Source organism: Lipomyces chichibuensis (genome assembly GCF_038497645.1).
Source record: "Lipomyces chichibuensis strain CBS 12929 unplaced genomic scaffold V1513scaffold_39, whole genome shotgun sequence".
Taxonomy (NCBI): Eukaryota; Fungi; Ascomycota; class Lipomycetes; order Lipomycetales; family Lipomycetaceae; genus Lipomyces; species Lipomyces chichibuensis.
In genome coordinates, this window is record NW_027117491.1 from 113,537 (window position 1) to 128,661 (window position 15,125).

General features: G+C 45.5%; 5 protein-coding genes across 5 annotated transcripts; 1 reads left to right on the forward strand and 4 right to left on the reverse strand.

Annotated features, from left to right (window-relative positions):
• Positions 1-357: 357 nt before the first annotated feature.
• On the forward strand, positions 358-3,208 carry V1513DRAFT_451311 (condensin complex subunit 2/barren). Its single transcript, XM_066898941.1, has 4 exons — positions 358-780; positions 839-1,403; positions 1,451-1,969; positions 2,026-3,208. Exons 1-4 carry the CDS (start codon positions 436-438, stop codon positions 3,072-3,074), a joined length of 2,478 nt encoding a protein of 825 aa, XP_066751585.1. The 5' UTR covers positions 358-435; the 3' UTR covers positions 3,075-3,208.
• On the reverse strand, positions 3,117-4,491 carry V1513DRAFT_419429 (uncharacterized protein). Its single transcript, XM_066895914.1, has 2 exons — positions 4,293-4,491; positions 3,117-4,223 (listed from the first exon to the last, which is right to left on the reverse strand). The coding sequence occupies exon 2, from the start codon at positions 4,216-4,218 to the stop codon at positions 3,163-3,165; it is 1,056 nt and encodes a 351-aa protein (XP_066751586.1). The 5' UTR covers positions 4,219-4,223; positions 4,293-4,491; the 3' UTR covers positions 3,117-3,162.
• V1513DRAFT_211307 (DNA-directed RNA polymerase) lies at positions 4,464-5,218 on the reverse strand. The gene is made up of 2 exons (XM_066894361.1): positions 5,049-5,218; positions 4,464-4,986 (listed from the first exon to the last, which is right to left on the reverse strand). The coding sequence occupies exons 1-2, from the start codon at positions 5,099-5,101 to the stop codon at positions 4,674-4,676; spliced, it is 366 nt and encodes a 121-aa protein (XP_066751587.1). The 5' UTR covers positions 5,102-5,218; the 3' UTR covers positions 4,464-4,673.
• Positions 5,219-5,447: 229 nt separating this feature from the next.
• V1513DRAFT_383984 (uncharacterized protein) lies at positions 5,448-9,513 on the reverse strand (the record flags this gene model as incomplete). Its single annotated transcript, XM_066895156.1, has 5 exons — positions 5,448-5,681; positions 5,741-6,012; positions 6,063-7,588; positions 7,639-7,794; positions 7,865-9,513. 5 exons carry the CDS (start codon positions 9,511-9,513, stop codon positions 5,448-5,450), a joined length of 3,837 nt encoding a protein of 1,278 aa, XP_066751588.1.
• A 207-nt stretch (positions 9,514-9,720) lies between these two features.
• Positions 9,721-14,408, reverse strand: V1513DRAFT_451320 (PXA domain-containing protein). The gene is made up of 5 exons (XM_066898942.1): positions 13,040-14,408; positions 12,881-12,981; positions 11,486-12,829; positions 10,200-11,433; positions 9,721-10,147 (listed from the first exon to the last, which is right to left on the reverse strand). The coding sequence occupies exons 1-5, from the start codon at positions 14,148-14,150 to the stop codon at positions 9,993-9,995; spliced, it is 3,945 nt and encodes a 1,314-aa protein (XP_066751589.1). The 5' UTR covers positions 14,151-14,408; the 3' UTR covers positions 9,721-9,992.
• Positions 14,409-15,125: the final 717 nt, after the last annotated feature.

Consider the following 15,125-nt stretch of genomic DNA (forward strand, 5'->3'; position numbering starts at 1 on the left):
TTACCTCTAAGTCTTATTACCATCCAATGGACTATTACAATATCTGCTGCACAATTCGCTTTCAAGATGCCTGGGGATCTTGGAGCTCTGGAGGGTAGTACCGCCGTCATCCTGATCAAGCCCTTGTATGAAGGCAGTCGCATCCACTTTTTGATGCCAGGTTCCAGCTCGCGTGCACAACTTCATCGTCACATGCCTAGGATCAGGGTTTGTAAATCAATAACCCCTGAAACTCGGCTCGACACACAAACCGGTTTGAAGCTCACTCGGCTGCAGTTCGACGCAGTTGCCTTGTCAACGCTAGCAAAACAAACTCGGCTGCGGCTCGTGTCGTGAAGCAACAATCTGTAACTTTCGCGTCACCGGGATCTTGCAGACTTTTCGACATGCATATCTGACGACCATATTTACGGCCTCAAATCATAGCCACAAACAATGCCGCGCCATTCATATCTATCACTTGACAGCACACCAGAGTCAACCCGCCGATCAAAGAAAGTGATTAACCGCCAGACTCTTTCACCAGTCAAACAGCGTCGACTCTCATCTGCGGTCTCTACTCCAATGCTAAATGATGACCTGTCAGAAAAACTTGTGAGGACGACGAACAGACGTAACGTGCTTAATGAGATAAACAAAAACATTCTAGCTTCCGTGGCGACGCCTCGACGGACCATTGATGGACCGAACAAAGATGCGGAAGATAACTCCGCATACAGCACTCCGCGAGTACCGATCTTGTCCAATTTTGAGGAATGGATGAAGCTCGCGACGGATAACGTATGCAATTGAACTTGGGTCTCGAAAGTATTGGACTGTTATTGACTAATAACCCCAGAAAATCAACGCCACGAACAGTTGGAACTTCGCACTGATCGACTACTTCCATGACATGTCTCTCCTAAAGGAGGGGGATGGAATCAACTTTCAGAAGGCATCGTGCACCTTAGATGGCTGTGTTAAAATCTACACGTCTCGTATTGATTCAGTCGCCACAGAAACCGGCAAGCTACTCAGTGGTCTCACCGAAAACTCGTCAAAGCAGCGAAAGAAGGGGGGCGGAAATGACGTAGCTGACAGTGACATCGACGATGAAGAACATGAAGAAACTACAAAGAAAGCCAAGACACGTGTGCGGTCGGAAGCGACTCTTGTCAAGGACTTCAGTGCCATTCAGCTTAAGAAGCTAGATTTAGAATTTTCTGTGGATCCTTTGTTTAAGAAAGCGTCTGCCGACTTCGACGAAGGCGGTGCGAAGGGATTACTGTTTAATCATCTTTCTATTGACAACAGTGGCAGAGTGGTGTTCGACACGAGCGAGGATGCTAAGGTTAATCCTTTGGAGGATGCAGAATCAACAATGAATGGTCCCTCTAAACAACTCGACTTGGAGCTTTTGCGGGGTAGGTTTACGAGTACATTCCGATAATAGCCTATTGACAAGACGTAGATCGCTATTTTAGTGATATCCTCGATGATTTGGACAACAAGTTCATCAGTCCGTCCCTGAAAGACTTCGAGTTTCCGGCGGATCCGAATGCTGTCCCGGTAGATATCCCGTTTTTACGATCGTTTAATGATGATATTTCTGAAATAAGTCCGAATGCTCCACGCGAAGACTACGGCTTTAATGATGACAGTGTTCACTACCCTGTTGAGCAGCCAATGGAGGGCGAAGGCATACCCAAAGTCAAGGAAGAGTTTGGAAATGGTGGGGACCTTTGGCTATCCAATATTAGATCCGGATCAGAGATGCCAGAACTTGACGACTGTTTTGTGAACGGCATTGACGGTGACCTGGAGGACGACGGCGGATACGAAAACGGACAAAACCTTGGATCGTACGTGCTTCAATTTGTTACGAACAAAACTCGGGAGGACGAGAATGACATTTTTGCCTACTTCGATGACAACATAAAAAAAAATTTAACCGGTATTCAACATTGGAGGATTCAGAAAGCTAAGAAAGGTATGTGTATGGCTTATTTTTTATTTGTACTTGAGATGTTAATGAACGTTTTAAAGATGCCAAAGGAACCAAGAAGCTTCAGCAACCTCGCCAATCGCGCAAGAAAGAGGAGCTCATTATTGACTTCCTTAATGAGGATGAGGAGATTGACGAAGGAGCCATATTTGAGCAAGGTAATCCTACCAGCACTCTACTTCCGAAATCACAGTGGCGATCAGAGACGAGAAACCTGCTAGAAGAAGAGATGAATTTCAATTCCACGAAGCTCCTCCGTCTATTTCTCAAGCCCCGTGTGCAGCTGCATTTTCTCAAATCTGGGGAACGAAGGAAAAAGATTGGCGTCAACACTCTGGTACCACGCATGTATGCGGAGGCAGGTGGACAAGCAGACAACTACGTCCAAAATCCTGACGACTCCGGTCCACAATCTCTCAATGACGAGTCGCGTCCTCAAACATATGACGCGAATTTCTTCAATGATGACGAGTTTGGTCCCGGACTTGCTGATGATGACAGATCATTTGTGGATGCTGCCGAGAATCTCGATGAGTATTCAGCTGAGATATCGTCTTTAGCTGATGGTGACAGCTCTGGAAGTCATACAGTGGTTCCTGCGGAGGCAACCGTTAATAACGAAGGCAATCTCACGACATTTATTCGACGCGAAGAAGCCCAAGAGGAGTTTGAATTTGGCAGCCAACTGGTTCTGAATGGTGGACGCAAGTTTAGGACCGATTATGTCAATTACGCTCGCGTTGCAAAGAAGGTCGATGTCAAGAAGCTTAAGGATAGTCTGTGGACGACTCTTGATTATGATCGATTTATTGCTCCAGAAAATGCAGCAGAGGAGACGCCGGAAGCCAGGCGCGCTAGCTTTGTACGTCCTGGAGCTCTCCCTGAGGAGGAACCCAAGTACTTCTCTGAGGTTGTTGGTAGCTTGAAGGAGTTGTATCCTGCGAGAGCTATGGCAGATATTTCAACTAGTTTCTGCTTTATTTGTTTGCTACACCTCGCAAATGAGAAGGGATTGGATATTAAAAATAGCGAGGATTTCACAGATTTGACCATTCGTAAAGACTCAACAGCAGTGATTGAAGAATATTAGGGAGTTACTCATCTGTGAGGTGTTCCGTGACATATTTGCATGCTCGTGAAAATTATTTGTGAATTTTGAGTGTAACAGTAGATTTGCCTTATGTACTTTTAGTTAAACTTAACCTTGCAATCACATCGTCAGCTTCTTTCTGGATTTCAACTATGATCTCCTCAGCAGTCTTAACTTCAATCACGAGGCCAACACCAGTTCCCACGAAAACGGCCAATCGATTCAGGTCAATTTCACGCTCAGCAACTTTATATTTGTCAAGCAGTACATCTTTTTTGACACCCCGCTCAGCGTCCAGATATGAGTCATTTATATACACTCGGCCATTGTAGTTCTGTGGCCAACCAGAGGTACCACGTAAATCATCATATAGTCTCGTACGGATGGTATTTTTACCGCCATCTTTAATTCCGACAATCATTGCCTGAAACGCATGATCAGCATCCGATTCACTAGCTGCGAGAAACTTGGTCCCAAGAGCAACCCCATCGGCACCCAAGGCCAATGCAGCGACGGTGCCTGCTCCGTTCACAATACCGCCAGTAGCCACAACAGGCGGAATTTTCTTCCCTCCCGTATTTCCTAGCACTGAGAGAGCGGACAATACCTCGGGGACCAGCGAAACAATACTGCCTGTCCTCGCCGTGCCGTGTCCACCTGCATCGTACCCCTGAACGACAAGGATATCGACCTCCTTGTAAATCCGGACTGCTTCTGCTACTGTTCCCACTTGCACAACAACTTTGGAATCAGGAGAAGACTGCCGCAAATTTCCTATCCATTCATCCATCTGAGCGTCAGATTTCGGCGCAAACAGCCAGACTGCGCATGGCTTGTACTGGCGCATCAAATTCATGAACCTGGCTTGCTCTGCCTGATCGACATTCCAAAGGATAGCACCAACACCGATAGGCAATGTAGAAGTTGACGCTGTCGGAATTGGTGAGGAAGTGATGCTAGAAGACGCATTCGAAAGCATTGAATCCAGATTAGAGAAATCGTAGCCAGCTCCAATGAAACCGAGTCCACCAGCTCGCGAGACCGCTAGCGCGAGCCTCTCTGATGAGAATAGACGCATCGGTGCTGAGAAGATAATTGGAGTTGTCAGATGTGGGAACCATAATTTAAGATCTAGAATAGTCATGATTGCTGGTTACTTTCAATGATGAGATGAGAATGTACACTAGAGGTGGATTTGCCTAGCCGACTAAAGCTTACCAGCGTAGATAAATGACGAGCCACATTAAACCTGACTAATGTGCTAATCCTGACGCAAATTAGCGACTGTTTAGTGAATATATGCGTATGGCACGTTGTACATGCTGGTGGTACCAGAACGAGTCATGTGCTACCCTACATCCTAACGAAGCCTGGCCGAAGGATAATGGTCAGGTAAGGTAATAAAATATGAAGTATGATATGTGCCCAGAAATAATTAATTGGCATATAAATACAATATACTTTTACTGTTACAAGTTCCCGATCCCAAATCTAATGTACAAATAATGAGCATGAATATGTACAAACGAAAAGTCATGCTATATGTCAGACCGTCCTCCCGTATCGTCGCCGAGCGCACAAATTGGCCAACTGTTAATGCTAAAACTCATCTACATCTGCCGAGAGCTTCCGCAACTCCCATTCCTTTGTAAATTCTTTCTTCAATTGCTCCAGTTGTGTAATCAATGAAAAAATAGCCTGCTGTAAAGCTTCCCGCGGCGTGTAGCCATCCTCAGTTTGTAGACGTAGGACAAAGTTGGCGAAAAGAGGATGCTCAACCTTATACGCGGCAAAAACAACTTTTGGGTCCTGTAATAACTGAGATCGTAATAGATTTCCCAATGTGTGATCTTCTCGTTCAAATTTAATGTTGACTGCGTTTGGAATTCGCGAATCTGGAGTGACAGTCACTCTTTCTTATCGTCAGCCATGCCTTACTCTCAACACGCATAGTCATAGTTAGAGGAAACTTACTTGGAAACGCCATCTGGCAGAAGGAAGAGCTCGAATCTGTCTGGTTGATTCATCTTTGCTAATCGCTAATATGATATTGGCGTTTGCGGGAACGATATAGCGATCCGACGTAGGGAACCCTGATCTTCCAAGACCTAACCCCGATGATTTGGAACTTATTTCGTGACGTGCTCATGTGCAGTGGACAAGGATGGAATATTATACAAATAGCTGCTTAGACTGCATATACATATATGAGCGATAATTAACAACTCCCAATAAATAATATTTACACCAACTGTCATATATGCACCAAATATGAAAATGCGCCCAAAATCCTAATAACATAGGAGTCTATACATCGACACCATCATGTCATATATGTGATTCCAACAGTATTCAGAATGCTTGTCTCTACATTTATATTCCGCCTCGACTCGAAGTCTCACTGTCCGTGGACGGTGTTTGAGGCTCGCTTGCTAATGTCTCCATTTTGATCGATCTGATCCACGGGTCATCCAGCAACTCGATTGCAGATGCGCGCTTGTATGGGTCACGCTCGAAGCAGCGGAGCAGAAACTGTTGGCCAGCTTCGCTAAGCTGGTCGGCGGATGGCAGCGATGGCTGGTGGCCTGCAGCGATGTGATACATGATCTAAACAAACCGCAGTTAGCCCATAATCACGACCATGCATCTTAAGAAATAATACATACAGCCCACTCATTGTCAAGATTTGCCCAGGGGCGCCTTCCAGTTGCCATTTCAAGAACGCAACACCCCATAGACCAGATATCAACACTCCCGTGGCGGCCCGTACCACTTCCGGTGATAACTTCTGGAGACATGTACATTGGAGTTCCAGTCATGCTGTTCAAATTGGTTCGGGCTGTCTCCCCTCCAGCTCGAGTCTTACCCTTCTGCGCAATGACCTTCGCCGCACCAAAATCGACAAACTTAATGACGCCTAAGTGGTCCAGTAAAATATCTGCAGTTATATTGTTAGCCAGTTTCAGATTTTTTTTTTCATAAACTCACTTTCTGGCTTAATGTCCCTATGCACGATTCCTGCCTCATGAAGGTACGCCAGACCCTCCAGCATCTGCAGAGTATATACCTGACTAACAGTCTCATCCTCTATACGGCCATGTTCCAATAAACTCGCAAGCGAGCCACCTTGACAATACTCCATAAAGATGAACACTTTCTCACGATGCACTTCGACTCCATAGTATTGTACAATATTTGGATGGTTCAGCATTTCAAGAACAGTCATTTCATCTTTGATTGACTTTACGATATGTCGAATCGACTGCGTATCTTGTAATCTGATCTCCTTAACGGCCATAACATCACCAGTCTCAAGATTAACGGCTGCATATACGCTGCCGAACGTGCCACCACCAATGAAACGGCCCTGTTGCCAGCGGAGAGACACATTAGTGAATGACGACGTCAAAAACATGAGATACTGAGTTTCACTGTTGCTGTCGTCAAGAACTTTTCCAACACTACGCTGTTCTTCTTGTTGTAAACGCCTCGATTCTTCAATCGTTGTTAACTCTTTCATCCACTCGGACTTTACCATCTTGATTGAATCCTCGTCATCCCGTTCCCCTTCTTTGATAGGGCTGATTGTCTTTTCTTGCTGCTTCTGTTCAAGAGCAGCAGCCAAACTAGACCTCGCGCCCATGATGTCGAAATGAGAAATCAGAAGCGTCATGCAACCAGCAACCTTTAGCCTCAGTCTTGAAAACTCCTCATCACTGACAGTAAGGATATTCACGCCCTTTGTCATCATCATAGCGAACTCAAGTGCATTTACGGACCACTGAAAAGTTTTTTTATCCGTTGCAACACAATCGTCACACACGAAGCTGACCCAATCGATACTGAGCAACACCAATTTTAGCGCGCAAGCGGCACGTCTGTTTGAGTCGAGATAGCGCATAGCACGTTGCCCAACTTCACGAGCAAAAATGAAGTAGTGGTTCACCATTTCCTGGCATCCGATTCCTTTGCATTGGCTTCTGACGGTATCGACTGAAGTGATGATGAGCATTCCTAGTTTGTAAAATGTCTTTCGGATTCGCTGCAGTTCGCGATCAACGCGAGGGAAGAAAGCACGCTGTTCCACAACAACTGAACAAATCTCTGAGACCGCATTGGTGAATCGGCTTCGTGCGGCAAGCAATCGAGAAACAGATCCGTCAACGACAAGTCGTAATCTTCCAGGCTTTAGATCAAGCTGAAGATCCGGAAGATCGAGATTCACGGTAGGACCATCCCAGACGAGCGGCTCCTGCGGACATATGAAGAGAAGATAGGAGAATGTAGTATCGTTTTCAGGAATCTCTTCCCTAGAGAACGCACGTACCATTTCCCTGATCATGCCCAGTCTGTCAGCCAATGAAGGATCTGCAACAATATGTACACCATCACGCTCTAGTTTTCCCGAGTATATCAAAAAGTGCCCGGTTTGTATTAAACTTCTGATGAATTGTGGCATTTGCTGCGCATCAATTGCGTATTCGCTGGTGTTCTCGAACCGATTTTCCAAGATTCTAATACTAGTCAGCTATACTTCAACTTTGACCAAGTCGATCGATCGCACCTTGAGAATCGTAAAAGCTTTCTATGGTAACCTCTGACGTGATCAATAGTAGTATTGTAAAATTTATCAATTTCTGATTCCGTCTGCACTGGCGGACCCTTCAACTGCCGCTCAAAGTACGACGTTAGCCGTTGCAAAAGTTTCCCGGTGAGAAGACTGAGTGACTGTGAGCTAACCGAAATTTGTGTAAAAAAATTGAACAACAAGTAATTGAATTACGACTGACCTGAACTGCTCGGCAATCTCAAGGTCTGCACCCTCAACAAATCGTCCCACATCCTTCAAGTAATTCCATTCTCCCTCCACAAACTCCGCCTCTCTGAACGCTTTGAAGTATCTCCGGCCCTTGGCACCGCCAAGAAGCTTACGATGTAACAATTCAAGATAAAACCTCAATCCATCCAAGAAGATATAATCGAAATTCTCATCAATAACTGTTGGTAATTCCCACCCCGGTTCGGGTGCCGATAGTTCAAAGTAATCTTTTTTGATGTCAACTGCGAGCTGGATTGAAACCTTGAAGACATCAATCATTTGGTCGATCATCATCATTGTAGGGTTCATAAGCTTGCGAGCATATATCAGTCTAGTTCGGATAATTTCTTGAATGAGTCGAGTAGGAAAGTTCAAAAGAATGAGCAATTCCTCCAGGTATGACGGCAAATGCATTTGCGCGAAAATGCCGCCTTGTTCAATTGTCGTTTGCTTCGCCTTGGCAATCAAGGGTCCTAGAGTCGCCAATATTTTGGTCTCAAATATTTTTGCCATGTCTGATTCTTTGAATATTCGCTCGATAAATGATATAGGTTCGCTCGTGGAAGCATTGCTTTCGGTCTTATCGGGCGTCCGTGTGAGATCCAGATCATCATTGCCAGTCCATTTTTTTAAAGCTTCGATTTGCGAATGTATACTCCCGGAAATAGTGACCCATGATGTTAACGCCTCGCATCGACTTTGAAATTCCGCATGGGCTGTCACCGGCTTGTCCTCGCGCATGGCCGATGTACACCTCCAAAGGCTCTCGCATTTCTCGATCTTACGTAAAATATTCTTTATCTGCTCGTCGGGAGGATAAGGACATTCGTTCTTCCCTTGGATCTGAAAGTTCATAAGCTCATCAATAACTTGGTCAACCTCCTTCCGAGAATCCTCTAAGATCTTCCTATGCAGAGCCAACGACCGACCACAAACTTTTGCTCTAATTTCCAGCCACAATTCCGTTTCCGGTGAAAGCTTTCCGGTAGTCTGATCTGTTTGTAACTTCCGCTTTTCCGACTTAACGACTTCGCCTGTGAGCACCGCCGAAAGCATAGCCTGCCATTCTAGTCTCTCTCTATTCTTGGGATTCTCAAGTTCATCAGTAGATGGCTTCTCTTTCGTCGTCGTCAGGTTTGCAGGTATCGACGGCACAAAGTCCGAGTCAAAAACATCTGTTTGAAAATCTGTTCGTACGGGGTAATCAACGACTGTGGAATCATCGTCGGCCTCAGAATCATACTGGCTGATCCCTCTTGTGTAGTACTCGTCATCAAGGTCATCTCGCATTTTCTTCAAATAGAATTTTTGCTGCGCCTCAAAATCATCTGTCGCTATTTGTACATGCGCGATTTGATCCTGCTGGTTATGCAGCTTCTCTTTTTGCTGCTGCTTGCGGGTTGATACCCGGTTATTTGACGACGATCGATTCTTTCTCGACGTTTCGGTTACTAGCTGCGGCTTCCGAGCTGGTGCGTAAGTATTAGATGGTACTCGAATCGTCTGCGGTCGCTGAGGAGCTAATTGAGCCTGTGGTTGCTGCTGAGGGTTCGCTGCTAGAGACACTGGCTCTTGCTTTGGACTGGGCGGTTGTTCCGCTGTGCTACCGTTGTAACTCATGATGCCGCTCCACTCGATTTCGCGATAGTATGCTGTATGGTTATTGTGAACGACAAATACGATTCTTCAATACTGTTTACGACTGCCTGTCGGTATGACCATGGGCTAATGCATGATACTCTGCATTCGATGGGCTCGCATTGATGGGCTTTGAGGGTAGGCGGATCAGCAGTTAACATGTAAATACAAATACCCAAACCCACAGTCCCAATCAAACAAGTTATTGCAACATCCTTCGATAATGGACAGTATGAAAATTAATTTGGGGTCTCTATGCTGTAACCGAAATAAATGAATAACTCCAATATGTAAGACAAATGTAAATAAATACAGGACCCAATACCAATACTGTAGCACAAACAAAGAATGATCAAATATGTCGGACAAAATAAAAGTAACAATCTTCCAAACAGAATACCCAATAAACAATTTAGCAATGTTAGGATCTATCACTGACTTCCTTAACAATACTGTACAAGTTAATGCTGTTTTATTTCAGGAAATAATTCTTGAACAACCTCATCCACAATCAAGCAAACGACATGAAGATTCAAGATCTTATTTTGAAGCATGGCAAATAGGCGCCGAGATGCATGGCGCGCGTTCGAGGAACCAACCACTTTAGCCGCCAGATCTATAATGGTGTCAGTGTATACAACCTCAAAGAGTCAGGCATAACGTCATACCTTGAACAAGGGTCGTTAGCAGGAACGAGGCGTCGCTCTTAGTCTTCGACTGTTCCTTAGAAGAACGAAATATACGCTCCGTAGTGCGACTACCGTTTGGCCACACTTTCTCACGAACTGAGTTGATCCCGTTGATTACCATGCCTTCTTCCGCAATGCCGTCGATCTGCTCTCGAATTTTTCTCTCAATAGTTCCACCGAGCAACTGCTGCAAAACTACCACACTAGCTCTCCCGCGAAGCCAATTATTACCCTTGTTCAGGTCAAACAGTTCTAGGAACAAGTCGCAAATAGGTTTAATAAACGGAACCTCTCCACTCTTGCTGTTCGTCGCTTCTTCGTATGAGTTCAGCTCCGCTTCCACTTCTGCGATGTCATGACCGTCAGATGAGCCGTACCTTGGTTCAGATGACTGGGCCATTTGCTGCAGCTGAACCTGTGCCTGGTGCTTGCTTCGTGAACTTCTGGCTTCACTGCCGTTCATGGTCATATTGTCATTGAATGTGGAACCACTCTTTGAATTCACTACGCTCAAGTTGCCAGCGCTTCCGGTTCGGACATGTCTGGCCGGAGGATTTTTGGGATTATTCTTTTGGCTCTGCTGCATGGTCGCAGCATTATAAATAGCACCTGGGAGATGAGTCGCATAATCAACGATGAAGTTATCAAATATATCGTCCATGCCGTCAGATAGCGTATTATACAGACGTGCGACGAGATCCCCTGGCTGATTCCGATGTGGCCCATAACGGCGCTTTCCAGACTTTCCACTTCCTGCGGCAGTGGCTGCGGCAACAGCTGCGGCTGTGGCCGCCGAAACATTTCCTGTCGTCGCGTCCGTCTTTGACGTATTCGTGGTCTCCTCTCGTTGGTATCCGTGGAATTCCTGAGACGACAAGAACGCGCGCAGCTCGCGGCTAAGACAAACTTCCGGAATGTGAAGCAGTGCTTGAAGATACGCCTCCAACCCAACCTTACGGCCCTCGATAAATGACTTTTGGAATTTCAACATAGCAACGCCTTTCTTCGGGAAATCAATATCATTAACTTGTGCGAATCGGCGACGCAGGTGCTGATGTAGCTTGAAAAACTCGCTATACCGGCGCGCCACAATCCATGCTGCTGATATCGATCCGTCAAAGCCAAAACGTTGGACCTCAATGATGTACAGAGCGTAAGCTTTACCGTTGTCCGAACCACTAACAGCTGACTGGATTCTAATAGTAGAGCGACCCTGAAAAAATTAGTCCAATTTCACAAGTCGAAGTCCTAAAAGGGGCACGTACATAAAGGCCATTATCGCTTTCCTGGACGATATACTGTTGTCTCTGAAGCTCCTTCCTCCGGATCTCTCTCTCGACGCTGGCTTTCGACTTTTTCAAAATCCGCAAGTCAGCAACGTTATTTGTCAATTCGGCTTTCTTCAGTAACGATTCCAGCACCGCGTCCTGATTCATCAACTTATTAATATCATCGGTAATATGCTGGATCGCCTCAGTAAGGCCGAGATCCCCTGGGTCTGCCCGATGAATGGATGATGCGGCGTCGTCTATCATATCGTCGGTTAACGCTGTGTCAAATTCGTCCTCAGAGGAGTATGAATCGTCCGAGAAAATGTCGCGAGAAGTTTCTTCAAAGAGAGCAGATTCTGATGGGAATATGTTGTTTTCATTGTTCATAGCTGTACCGAAGAGATCTGAACGTAGATAGGATGATGCAGCTGATTTGGATGTGTTCACGGTGTCAACGACCTCGAGAGCATTGACGCGGGACGACTCCATAGATGATCGCGGTGATTCGGAAGTTCCCGGAGTTTCTGGTACTGTATCTTCATTCGACGACGGGGCCATTGGATTTGAAGAAGCCGTTGAACGGCTACTGCTGGCGTCATCTGCGGCGGGCCGTGATTGCATGATATCATCAAATGCAGCCTGAACAGCCTGCACCACGTCATCTTCCGGTTGTACAGATATCGAGAGCCCATCTTGATCCAGATCCAAGCTCTTACGGTCGACAGTCATGTATTCGGGGTCGATATTAAGGTTGTCGTTGACTTCGACATCATTCGGATCATCTAAGAGTCCGACGTGATAATCATCTACCGTACCTTTTTGGGTCTCGCTCTCCGGGTCTGTTGAAGTGAGGTATTTCAGGAAAATATCCGAGGTCTTGAATTTTGGAAGGTCCTCTTCCTGCAAGAGATCATGGACCTCCCTTTGGGCTCGTAGGATAGCTCGCCTGGCGCGTCGGTAATCATTTGGTGTGCTGTCCGGATTATCCAAGAACTTCTTCACATCATCTTTGTAAGCTTGGGGGAGCTCAATCAGTGGGTCATTGAAATACGAATTGTAGATCTGGTTAATGTCGTCCCTGTCAGCAGAACTCCACGTTTCAGACGTGCTCCAGGTTACGGCTGATTCCGGATCCCCGTCGCTATCATCGTTGTCCTCTTCCAACGGGTTTTTAAACCCGTTGACAACTAGATAAAATTGTAGCAACACTGTTCTTCGTTGGCGGTCCATAAATTCCATAAAATATGATAAACCAGCAGAACTTTGCAGCAGTTGTATTATTGAATATTTTTCTCGTGGATCGGTGTTGGGGGTTTGACTGGGCGTTGCTTTCACGCCCTATCATAGGATTAGTCTGGTTAAAATAATACAGGAACGTAGAGCACGCACTTTTCGTTTAGAAGGAGACAAGTTCTCGTTCGTGAGATCCATAATTTTCAAGTCAATCAAACGCCTCGCATTTTTAAGTCGTCTAATAAGCAAGAGGTCATCTATCGCACTGTTAGCCTATACTCTCGAGCTAGCGTTCACCATTCAATATTTGCATACTTCCATCTATTAGTGCACGTTTCAGTTGGATTGTAATGTCATATCTCAGTCGTCTCGCTTCCGACAATAATGTACACCGTCGGATACCCCTGACAAACTTCTCATAGGTCCGTTCATCGGACTTGGCTGTCAATCTAACGATTGGCTGCTGGCTCTTGTTATACGCAGGATTTGCATGCTTATCCAACGCTGCACGGAGCCGCTGTACGGCCTTGCGGTCCTGTAATGTTGAGCTCGCGTACTTTTCAATAATTTGGTTCCATGTGTCTGGTTCCTCTAGTGCCGAAATGACTGGCAAAATTACAGAGCACGCTACAATCTCCTGAACGAGAATGAACACTGCTCGAGATTGCGCTTCGCGTTCGGGTAAAATATATGGCAAGATAGATCCCACTAATTTCCTAATCCATTCTTTCTCCGCGATTTTTGGATTTGGTGCCTTTAACGACGCCGCCGGATGTAATTCTCCGTTTGCGTACTTTGAGGCCAGAGCAATATCCAGCTCTCTTGACTCTGTGAACTGCTTATTAAGGTGTTTGCCCCGCAATGCTGTTTCCGCGGCTGCAAAGTCTGAAACATGTTTAGTGATGATCGGAATAATTTTCTGCATTGTGAAGTCCACGAGGTCAATTTGGAGCAGTCTATCCCTGATGTGTTCAATTGTGATTCTAATTGTGTTTTCGACCTGTGCCGGGAAAGACGCGTCCATAGAGATCTGTGAGTACCATGACAAAATGAAATCTCTCAGTATGTACTCGATGATTATATCCAATGACCCCGAAATGACGAATGAAGGAGGATATAGTGGTGACGAGGACGGTTTGTCCGAAGACAACAAGTCAAGTTCTTTCGCCCATGCTTCTGCAGTGGTGAAGGCGTACGCCGGAAACTTGACCGGTCTATACCGTCGCAAGTTCTCTGATCGAGGAGACGTATGCTTGTAGAAATATCCTACCGCAGCAAGGCTCAGGACTGCGCACACGACAACGCCAAGGAAGAATGATTCGATTGCAACTTGTGCTATGTAGTTCTTGCGTAGGAGAATGCCGAGTAATATCGCGCCGGACATCGCGAGGACGACTGTCGGTATGGATAATCGTTTTTGCGACATTTTACGTGCTGGCTGTGGAGCTGGACTCTAGGCATGTGCGTCAGGTCATAATGTAGCTTAGTGGGTGCGCGGTGTCGAGAGAAAATATTGCGAACAAGGTTAATCTTATTAACGCTGTAACCACGTAGAAGCACAAATGCCTTAGACCGGTACTGTAATTGAGATGATACAAGACTTTTGTGGTATCAGGCGACTGTGGGTGTAATCTGCGTCGAAATGGGCCCAACTTCTAGTTGTCGATGCGTCGATAGTACGTCGTTCTCACAAAACAAATTTCAGTCTCGGCGAGCGCAAAATCTCCCAATTTGAAGTTGGAGCTGCTCCCATTCAGTGTGGCTATCTTCGGAAACAATGCACTATACCAGCAATATATGTCTACAAATCACTTTTAAAGCAGGTATTTTCGGTATTTAAACTACGGTCACAGTAGCATTTCAAAAACATTTTGTTCCGCAATACGGAAGAATGCACAAGCTTAAAGATACAGTTGCATGTGTACATAACTGCTTTCTTGCCGATCATATTGACATGATCCAACTATCACAAATCCTGTTTAGTTATTTAGCTGTAATGAATATTTATTCATATGCGCCTTGATCCGGAGTTTCGGTTACTTGCGTATTACTGATTTATCGGCGGCGAAAACTGCGCCTGCCAGTCGCTGTATCGTGAATAGTAGTTGCTCGAAGCACCTTTATATATGCGACCGTTCTACAGCCACATACTTACAACGTGAAAAGTGGCAATCGAAGCTTATAATAATAATATTATTAAATTTTTAGGCTCCTTCATGTTCGATGACCGCTACTACTGAAATCTCGGTTAATTTACTTTCCTGAAGTTACTTAGATGTTTCAATTCACTTTGTTTTGATATTTTAAACCCTCCATCAAGGACAACGCGCGCATTGTTCTAGCAGTTTTCCTTCCTATACCTTCGCTTACATTGTACACGGATTAAGCAACACAACCTCTT